Source organism: Plecotus auritus (assembly GCF_963455305.1).
Source record: "Plecotus auritus genome assembly, chromosome: 8".
NCBI classification, from domain to species: Eukaryota; Metazoa; Chordata; class Mammalia; order Chiroptera; family Vespertilionidae; genus Plecotus; species Plecotus auritus.
The window spans coordinates 45,328,753-45,339,367 of record NC_137782.1 but is presented as its reverse complement, the minus strand read 5'-3'; the positions used below and the strand labels follow the sequence as shown (position 1 = coordinate 45,339,367).

The following is a 10,615-nucleotide window of genomic DNA, read 5'->3' as shown; positions in this document are numbered from 1 at the left end:
CGGAGGGCATGCTCCCTCCAAAGGTCCTAGGGAAGAACCCTTCCTGGCCTCTTCCAGCTTCTGGTGGTTCCCTTGGCCTGTGGCAACATTATTCCAATTCTGCTCCACCTGTACATGGCTATCTTCCGTGTGCGTGTGTGTGTGTGTGTATGTGTGTTTTCTCATGTACCTTCTTACAAGGACATTACACATATTTGATTTAGGACCTATTGTAATCCAGCATCACCTCATCTTAACTAATTACATCTGCAAAGACCCTCATATCAAATAAAGTCACATTTGAGGCTCTGGGTGGGCAAAATTTGGGGGGTGGGGCACATTATTCAACACAATATACAATTTTTTAAACTATACACTTTTTTAGATTTTTTAAGTACAGTTAGTATATAATATTAGTTTCAGGTGTGATTTGACATTTCTATGCCTTACAGTGTGATCATCCACTAACTCTAGTAATCACCTGTCACTATGCAAACTGATCACAATATTACCCTTTCCCTTCTTCACTCATCCCCTCACCCCTCCCTTCTGGTAACCACCAGTTTGGTTTCTCTTTCCATGAGTCTTTTTTTGTTTTGTTCATTTGTTTTCTTAGATTCCACATATAAGTGCAACATTATGGCACATTTTTAAATGATTGAAAGCATTTCGTAAGTGATTTACTATTCTTCAAAGTTCTATGCTGACCTGTATCACATATTCAAAGATAAAATACTTTCAGTCGACAAAAGTTTCTGACACCGAAGTTTCAAGTGAGAAGAACCTCTATTGCTCCTCCATCAAATAACACCATCTCCCAGGAGTTCCCTGCCAATGACCATGGATCCTGCAGTGCAAAGGTGTGCAATAAAGTCTATACACACACGCTATACGAAGACTGAGGAATGTCTCTCATTAGATTTTTTTAAACAATTTTTTTACTTAATGAATATTTCTGTGGTTAATAAAAAAATAAATGTATTAAAAAGCATTAATAAATTGATAACAGCTTCTTGTCATTACGGACTTCTTCATTCAAAAGATGCCAAAAGAAATAAAAACTATTCCCCTAGGCCTTTCCAAGGGAACTGGAGAAAAGTAAATTAATATGCTGTATTGATCCATTTCAACCTAGCAAATTAGCAAAGACCAAATAAATGATGAGGACTGGCTCTGGCAGATAAGTAGGCATGCTCACTCAGGGCCTGGAGAAGAAATTGATGCACACAGTGAGGAGAGCCAAATCTGGAAGTGTCTGTTAAGACCATTAATGGCACACACATTTTTTAAGACAGGAATTTCATTTCTAGAAATATAGCCCAAGGCGAAACAATGTGCCCTATGACTTCACTCAGGAACGTCCATCTCAAAGTTGTCTGCTGGGGGAAAATACAGGGGTTGGTTAAACTGCATGGCCTCCGTACAAGGAACAATGTTCAGTCAGCGAAAGGGCACGTTTCCAACACAGGTGAAAGCCTGTGAGACAGAAACAAGTTCATGATGTCCTTCCAAGTGTCCTGTCGCTCCCTCACCTCCTTCAGGTGTCTCACTGAAAACTTCAGCCAAGCTCTAAACTCCAACCCATCCCTACCCATGCACACTACACACACTCATACTGATACACACTCACACACATACCACACATACACACACACACTTATATGTACTTACATATACACATACACTCACACTCACACACACCACACACAAACACACAAACACTTTATGCCCCTTCCCTACTCTTCTCCTTAGCACATATCACCATCCAACACTATACATTTTATTTATCTCCTTGTTTACTATCCCTGGAAGGTGAGCTCCATATTGGCAAGGTGTTCTGTGTGAGTTTTATTCACTGCTGATTCTTCAGCACCCACAACATGACCAGCATGCAGAAGGCATTCAATAACTGTGTGCTTAATTAAGAACATATCAACTGAAAATGCATGTTACAAGTATAAATTATATATAATCTTATTTTTTTATTTCTCTCTTAAGAGAAAAGGTGAACACACAAAGAAAAGAGGTCTGGAAGGAAAGACAACAGGTGTTAGCCTGTAATATATCTGATTCACAGGATTACAAGGTTACAAAGCTTTTTGGTGATGGTTGCTTTTAAATGGGGGTTGGAGGATTGAAAGGACAGAACTCAATGTACTTTCTAACATTTCTTAATATATTGAGTGTGTAATAAATTGTGGGGTTTTTTGTTGTTTTGATTTCAAAATTGAGACACACACACACAAAAGAAGTTATGGAATCAGTCTCATAGCACAACCCTTCAGGCTGGGGCAGTGGTTCTCAAAACCTTTCACAGCATCCTGGGTACCCGGTCCCCAAGATCTAGGGGCATAGCTTGCAGACAGCTCAAAACTTCTTTGAAGTCTCTTATTTGATCTTAAAAATTAATGCAAATGTTGTATTCAAGTAGATCACATATCTGTGTGTGTCTTGTTATAAAAATGGATTATACTATTTACCAGTTAAATTATTTAACACTTCCCCCCAAAGCTGCCGCATTTTACATGTAGGGAAGACACTCCATGTGTTCCCCTACCCACTGGCACCTACCCACTTGAAAGTACAGCCTATTTCTTGATGTTTTCCCAAAATTAAAACAGATCTCATAAGTCCCTCATTTCACAAATTAGAAAACTAAGGCATTAACTAGGCAACCACAGTGACTTGAGATACAAGCTAGAGGCCCAGAGCACTATATATAAATACTATCTTCTCTTTTTTCCCTGAAGTGAATTTCAGATTATTTACAATCTCTAGAAATTATAATTTCATTAAATCAAACTAGGGAAATTCAAGGTCCTATAAGTTAAATTGGTCAAGAAACTCATCAATTAAAACAACTATTTTAAATAAATAAAACATCGTGGGGGGGGAGACTAATTTTAGAAATAGTGGCAAAATGATTTAAAGTTCAGGCTCCCTATTTAAATCCCAGCCTTTCTCTGCTACTTCCAAGAATTTTTGCAAGCACTGTCACCATGACATTTGTCTCAAGGGTTGTGGTGTATCTACCATTACAGGTATTCACTCAAGAACCAACTATTGCCCTAACACTGCTTCAGAAACCAGAGAAAGTGAGGTGCTGGAACCCTAGGGGGACATGTCCTGGAGAATCGGGAAAACAAAACTGACAAGTAGTGGAACCGGTAAGAAACAACCCTTTTTTAATGCTTAAGGGTAGACATCTGGTGTATTAGAAGGCATAACATGCACAACGTTTTATATCTGTAAATCATGAAGACTTTAAAGCAAAAAGATAATTCTCAAGAATGCAAACTGTCCTTAGCATTATCCCTACACCTGGTAAACTAACTGGGATGATGGGTACAGAGCTAGGAACGCTCGGGATGAAATGAAAGGGCGTTAATAAAGTACCATGATAGCACGTTGATACTTCTGACATACTGGCTTGCTCCTTCGCATTGGGAAAAGAGCCATTACCCCTGGACGTTAAGATCGGTAAAGCAGCTGCAGCCTTCCCTGCCCCTTCCCCATCTCACTCCTCAAAGTTGCCTTTTCTCAGTGTGGAATAGGACACCCCCCCCTTCAGTTCCAGGGTTCCCCCAGAGAAATGGAAGGGACGAGCCTTTAGGCGCCAGAAGGAGACCACCACAAGCCCCAGCAGGAAAACCAGCCGGATACCGTTAGGAGCTGAACCCAGCGGGGTGACCTCTAGAAGACATCCCTGCTTAGAGACTCAGACTTGGCCTAGAGTCGGGCGAGCAGAGAGTGTTGGAAGTGCAAGAAAGTGTTGCACTGGAGGGCGCACTCCGAGACCAACCTGCCTGCCGGGGGATCTGCTTAGGGGTCCTGTGTCCTCGAGTATCCAGGAATCGTGGTCAGTACAGAAAATCATAACGTTTCTACCTCTCTAAGTTATAAAGTCATAAGACGAAAGGTGACTCCTGGCCTCCGAATAAGGAAGAACTTTGGGGGCGCGTTGCGGAGCGGTGCCCTTTCAGGACCTGCAGGTGGGCACCTGTGACGTGCACCTGTCTGGGCAGGTGTAGCTCGTGCGCGCCGCGAGGCGCTGCTCAGGGGTTGAGGGGCTTACTACGCTCGCAGTACCCACTAACTGACTTAACGGAAAGGGAAGAAAGGTTTCCTGGGGCTCCTCTACTTATACCATAACTTGAGTGACCCCACGCTTCCAAGTTGAAGACACTTCCTCCCGCCGTTCTTCCAGACCTTTCCTTCACAGGAGCCGCCAGAGAGGGTCCAAAGAACAGAAATGGGAAGGGGCGGCAGGAAGGGAGGGGACCATCACCTGAACCCGCCGCTCCCTGGGATGGCACCAAGGCCTCCAAGAGGCAGGCGCAGCGCCTGGACTCCCAGCCAGTGCTGGTGCAGGAGCCGGGCGCGTCCGGTCGCCATGGCGACCTGGGGGTAAAGCGTGGGCGGCGCGAAGTCGCGAAGGTACAGCGCCGCTCACGCTCAGCCACACCCACCCGACTCGGGCACGCTCCCCGAGGCGCGCGCGCAGAAGTGTCTTTCCACCCGCTCCCAGAGGATTCTAGAAACTTCTTAGCGCTCGGAGTTTTTAACATCCGTGTTGCAACTGTGGCGGCCTCGTTCCTCCCCACTTTTCGGCTCTAGGGTAGTTCGCGCTACTTCTGTCTCATTTGGGGCGGGCGGAGGGGAGGTAGTGGGGGAGAATTGAAATTCAGAGGCTACATAATTTGCCCATAAGGGAGGGGAAAGCCACAATCAGACCCGAGGATTTTTCAGTTTACGCAGTTCTCTATAGAGAATCGAGAAACACAGTTTGCAAATGCTAATTTGACTTTTGTGCGTTCTAGAACTACTTTGCTCCAACTGCGGCGCGAATCCTGCCAAAACCAGTTAAGTGTAGCGCAGGCGTAGGCCATCCGCGCAAGGTCGTCTGGGAGACGGCGAGAGTACCGCCTGCTTCTGGCCACCTTGCACTGTGGGAGATGTAGTCCTTGTGTCTTCCTCGCTGCAGCAACTCGGTGAGGAGTGAAGTTTTCAAACTACTATTCCCATGATTCCTAGTGGTTTCCCAGGATACTTTGCAAAGGCATGGCGGGCAGAGAGTGTGAATGTCAGCCTGGAAGGTAAGCCAAGCACATTTATTCAAGTAAAAAGAGGACCAAAGAGAAGGAAAGGTGGACAGCAACTTCTTTCGGGAGACCTTTCGTCTTAACGCTGCTGGAGCTAACGTTTTTGTCGTGCACGCAGCGCTGCCTTACGGGCGTGAATGTGTGCACTTCAACACGCATCGGGCTGGGCGTGGAGGGGCCAGTGAAGCTTTGCTAGTGGAAATTGTCATCTTCCCTAAACGGAGCGGGTTTCTGTGAACATGATTTGTTCTTTTCTACGAGCTGTACAGTATACGGAGAAGCTGCACAGGTCCTCGGGGAAGCGCTTGTATTTGCCACACTTTGTACTTAACAAAGCTTGCTTGAAGACTGAGCCCAGTTTGAGATGGGGGCTGCACGAGCAGAAAACGGTGCGACCTGGATGTATCCTTGGAGTCACGCCGAGGACCATCTGGACACAGGGACAGGGCCCCCAGAGGGCAAAGGAGGACAGCAGCAAGCAAGTATCTGTTCACAGTCAGAGAGGGGAAAGCGCCATCTCAACAGCACAGAAAGGTAAAGGGAAATCTCCAGTGAGGACCAGACTTTCAACAAACATGACAACAGTTGCCCATACCCTTTTGTAGAAGTTCAATGCAAAAGCTGGAAAGACAACTCACACAAATTAAAAGGTAGAACCGCTAAACATGGTTTAGCATCAGAGAATATAAGCCTATATAATATTCTCCATAGATTTGAACTCAAATTTGAAAGTTGATTTTGATATAACTTTGTTGAATTATGTCTACAAAACTTTTCTCGACTTTTAGTTCTGGTGTGGAGAGAGCTATTTAAAACTTAACCATTGTTTAATACTTTAAAGTAGACAAGTAGATTGTCTAGATGTTATTTCATCCATTTGACTCTGACATTCAATCTTTCTAACATTAGTATTGTAATGTAGGAGGCACACTTCCCCAGTTTCACACAACTGAATATTAACTGCAGATTTTCCTAATCTCGGTTTTCTAATAGCCAGGCCAATGCTCTTTAGGACAACCATTCACAAGGATTTCATGAGCTTCCATTTTGTCTATGCTCAGTCTGGAGCATGGTTATTCAATTAAAACTTATTCAATGTGATGGAAATGTTCTATATGTGGGCTGTCCCAGTATGGTGGCCACTAGCCACCTGTGGCTGTTGAGCACTTGAAATGTTGCTAGTGTGAAGAACTCAATTTTTATTTAATTTTAAGTTAAAGTTAGGTTAATTTTTAAATTAAATAGCCCTGTGTGGCATGATGCTGCTGTATTAAACATCCCAGGCCCAGAATGTCCAGGTTACGTAAACTATATTATCACATGGTGGGAAACGTAACAAATCCTGGGCAAGACTATACATATCCACTGTTACTGTTTGTTGCTCCTTGTCAATAGAGGTGGAAAATAATGCGTTCTCTGGACCACGGTCATCCTCTCTGTGGATTCTGTAAGAGCAAGACTGGTGAATGACATGGAAATATGATGGGGACCACCACCCTTGTACATTTCAGTCTCTAAGAATAGCACCATCTCTACCATCCCCCTCTCAGATGTGATTTGGTTTACATGTTTTTTTATTGGTTCTGATTCACAGGGACATTTAAGAACAGCTGCTTCAGAACACAGAACCATTCATTAGGTCCTAAGTCAACACCTCACCTAGAAATACTGAAGGTTCCTGCTTGTGTCTGGCACACGTGTGACTCAGTGCTTTTTTCTCTTTACAGTTAAAGAAGCTGGAAGAGATTTTACCTATTTAATAGTGGTGATTATTGGAATCAGCATTACAGGTTGAACACAGCAAGTATAAAACCCCGAATATCTGTTTCACTTACTAATTGTATCGCCCTGGCTTTGCTTGATCTTCTTTTTCTGTGACTTTCAGGTGGCCTGTTTTATGTGATTTTCAAAGAACTTTTTTCTTCATCCAGTCCTAATAAGATATATGGGAAAGCCTTAGAAAAGTGCAGATCACATCCCGAGGTGAGTCCTCAAGGTAGAGTTATACAAACTCTGATAATAGGAAGAGAGTAGGCAGAACTCACATACTGGTTCTAAGACTAGTGAAATTTATATAATATGTTTGAGTTGTTTATGCTTTTTAGCTCTTTATTCTATACATGCACCGAAACATCCATGGACAGTGTTTTCATCTTAATTATATAAGACAAAGTCATTTCACTAGTTATAGATAATAAATGCTGAGAATATACCAGAGTCTAAAACAGCTACACAGTTCTTAAGTGTCTCTCACATCATTCCTTTTTATAAGACTGTTATTATGTGAATCCATGATCACAGTAGTAATTCTTACTGAGAGCATAGTATGAGCTAAGGACTGTGCTTAGCATTTCAGTGCATTGTCATTAAATCGCACATAAGCCATTGTGTCGAGTTCTGCTATTATCCCATTTGCAGAAGGGGAAACCGACAGAGAGATGGACATAAATAGTAGTATAATTAAATGTTAAGATGCATCTCTAAAGAGATGTCATTCACAAACTCAGCCTTTCCTAGATCTTCAGCCTTTTGAACAAAACAAAATACAGAGAATAAACAGAGCAGGATAGTATGAAGTCATAACTTAATTTGCTGCCTACAAGAGCTCTACAAATAATTAAATTTCAACATTTATAAAATGTTGTCAGCATTTATAAAGGTCCTGTTCTTTGCCAGGCACTGTGCCTGGTTGAAGACTAGAAAACTCTCATGTTTGGTACTGATGTGTTTACTAGTATTACGTTGTTTGAACAGTTGTGCCATTCGTCTCAGCTCCACAGTTCTTAAATTTATTTCTCATCTTACACTTTATTTCTTTTTACTTTTGCAAGAAAAATATGATGCTGAAGATGCCCAACACAAAATAAGACAAATTTTATAGACTTGAGGTAACATTTGTTTTAGTTTGATACCATTTTTTTAAGGTTCCAAAGTGTTTGCATTTTAAATTCAATAAAAATTATATTTCCATTTCATTGCCATTAGTAATTGATTCACACCTATAGATCTGGTTTGTTTTAAATAGGTCGTTATTAAATGTTTAATGTTCATTAAATATTTAAATACGTGAGGTTTTTTCCCACTGGGCTTAATGACTTAAAAAAACATTTTGTCTCATAGCTTTTAGTATTAGACCCCATTAGATAAATTTCACTACAAATGTTCAGGCATTTAAATATATGAGCACTGGTGGTGCTTCTTTTGGTGAAGAGTGGGAATAGCTTCACTTCACCAGTGCAGTTCTAAAACTGCAAGCAGCACCATAAAGTTACCTGGATCAGTCTCTGCACAGGAAATATTTAAGTTAGTTATGGGGTGATTTTTGCATGATAATTTTTCTTTTTTCATTATTGGAGTTGTCATTTTGAAAGGGTCCTAGGCTTACTGATTTTTTTTCCTAAAATAAATCACTTGGTTTGTCAAAATATTTTCCTAAGAAACTTTAAAAAAACAACACAAAACACTAAATAAAATGTTGTCTTTATTCTTCAGGTAATAAGTGTCTTTGGTGAGCCTGTTAAAGGATATGGGGAGATGACAAGACGTGGTCGAAGGCAGCACGTCAGGTACTGCACCTGGCTTGCATTTGGAAGGCTCGGGATTGTTTTTAAATGAAAGGGATTTAGGCCTTTGTTCTTTCCTTTTCTTGACAGTTTTATTGAATATGTAAAGGATGGGCTGAAACACGTGCGTGTGAAGTTCTACATCCAGGGTTCTGAGCCTGGGAAGCAGGGGACAGTGCATGCAGAAGTGAAGGAGGTGAGGAGGGGGAGGAGACATGGTCTAAGTGCACAGTTGTGGAATGCACTGGAAGGAAAAATGCCACCTCAAAATCTTTTTTTTTTTTTTCCAGAACCCAGAAAGTGGTGAATATGAATTCCGATATATATTTATAGACTTTGAAGCTTATCCTAGAAGAACTATTGTCATTGAAGATAACCGATCCTGAGATATTGAAAGGCTCAGCACCCAGGCCATTTCCTCATGGGTGTTGCATGGTGCAGACTTTCAGCTCTGATCTGCATGGCTCTCCCAGAGTCAGTTTTGAATAGGTCGGGGAAGAGTACAGTTCATCAAAGTGAATGGAACTGGGTAGTTGTTGCATTTAGACTGACTGAATCAGATTTTCCTGTAGAGTAAAAAAAACCTTGAAATAGTGCATATTTTAGGTGATCCTGGGCATCATGTAAATAAGAAAATAGAGTTCATTATTTTGGGCTTTTTTATGTAATATAGCTATATAAAATCTGTGGAATAAAAATTAACATGTCATAACCAGCTACCTTCCATATACTTTGGTTTCTGATGAGATAAACATCTGAAAATACTTGAAAACTGTAGGAACCAAATGATAAGTACATTCTCTTCAAAGTGGTCATAGGAAGGTTGTGCACATTGTATGAGTTGTGGTGATCTAGTATATCTCCTATGTTCCCTCCGTGAATCGGGGCCATTGCAAACAGTGGGAAAGTGACTGCTCTAAAGTCAAGTGGACTTGCCAAGGTTCTCACCAGCTGTGTGGGCCTGTGCAGGTACCTTAGCCTCTTTCAGCCTCACTGGGTGGCTTGTGAGGATGACTGAAAGGTGGTAGGTGCAAATGCCTGAACCAAGGAAAGTAGGATCGGGCCTAAACGGGCAGTCTGACATCCCTCTCACAATCTAGGACTGCTGGATCCCAACTGCTCGCCTGCCTGCCTTCCTGATTGCCCCTAAGTGCTTCTGCCTGCCAGCCTGATCACTCCCTAACCACTCCCCTGACAGCCTGATTGATGCCTAAGTGCTCCCCTGCCAGCCTGTTTTCCCCTAACTGCCCTCCCCTGCAGACCTGGTCCCCTGCAACTGCTCTCCCCTGCAGGCCTGGGTCTCCCCCAACTGCCCTCCCTTGCAGGCCTGGTACCTCCCAACTGCCCTCCCCTGCTGGCCATCTTGTGGCTGCCATCTTTGACCACATGGGGGCAGCCATCTTGTGTGTTGGAGTGATGGTCAATTTGCATATTACTCTTATTAGGATAGAAAGTGGTTCCGTCATTTTTCTCTAAGGCTTTTGTTACTTCGTCATCTCCAATCAGTGATCCCTTTTGTCGGAATTAAGTCTGACACATGCTCTCTCTCTCCTTAATAAAGAAATCATTGGCAAGACAATAGATCCAACTCCCCTGCTTAAGACAGAATAAAATCAACATGACATTATTTAGCATCACTACATATGTTCTTCATGGGTGACTATTTGAGAGTTGGTCCAGTCAGCAAAAAAGTAGGACTTCCATAAAACAACCCATTTTCCATCTGCTCCTGAGACAGCCCTCATGACATGTCCTGGGGTTTGGACAGTAAATTCATTCATAGTGATCCACTGATGAATTTTGAAATCATACTTAGTTGGTCTCCAAAATGAATAATGTATCTGCTGTGGTCAGGCTCCTCTCATTTTACATGTGCACGTGTGTGCATTTGTGTGTGTATTTGTGTTTCCATTTTGTGGCAAACGATATTGGTGCCCATGCATATGCTCTCACCAATTTATTTTCATCTTG

At 42.3% G+C, this 10,615-nt stretch overlaps 2 protein-coding genes across 3 annotated transcripts in view; one reads left to right on the top strand and one right to left on the bottom strand.

Moving 5' to 3' along the window:
- Positions 1-5,059: 5,059 nt before the first annotated feature.
- Positions 5,060-10,615, bottom strand: part of CYB5A (cytochrome b5 type A) — a 67,094-nt gene continuing 61,538 nt past the window's right edge. Inside the window, exon 7 of one of the 2 annotated variants that reach the window (XR_013961544.1) lies at positions 5,060-7,014. The gene's annotated coding sequence lies outside the window, so the exon portion shown is untranslated. The remainder of the gene's footprint in view (positions 7,015-10,615) is intronic. The other variant, XR_013961545.1, reaches the window with a different exon arrangement.
- On the top strand, positions 5,321-9,360 carry TIMM21 (translocase of inner mitochondrial membrane 21; the record flags this gene model as incomplete). Its single annotated transcript, XM_080686592.1, has 6 exons — positions 5,321-5,615; positions 6,809-6,871; positions 6,967-7,064; positions 8,574-8,647; positions 8,735-8,840; positions 8,935-9,360. 6 exons carry the CDS (start codon positions 5,321-5,323, stop codon positions 9,028-9,030), a joined length of 732 nt encoding a protein of 243 aa, XP_080542718.1. The 3' UTR covers positions 9,031-9,360.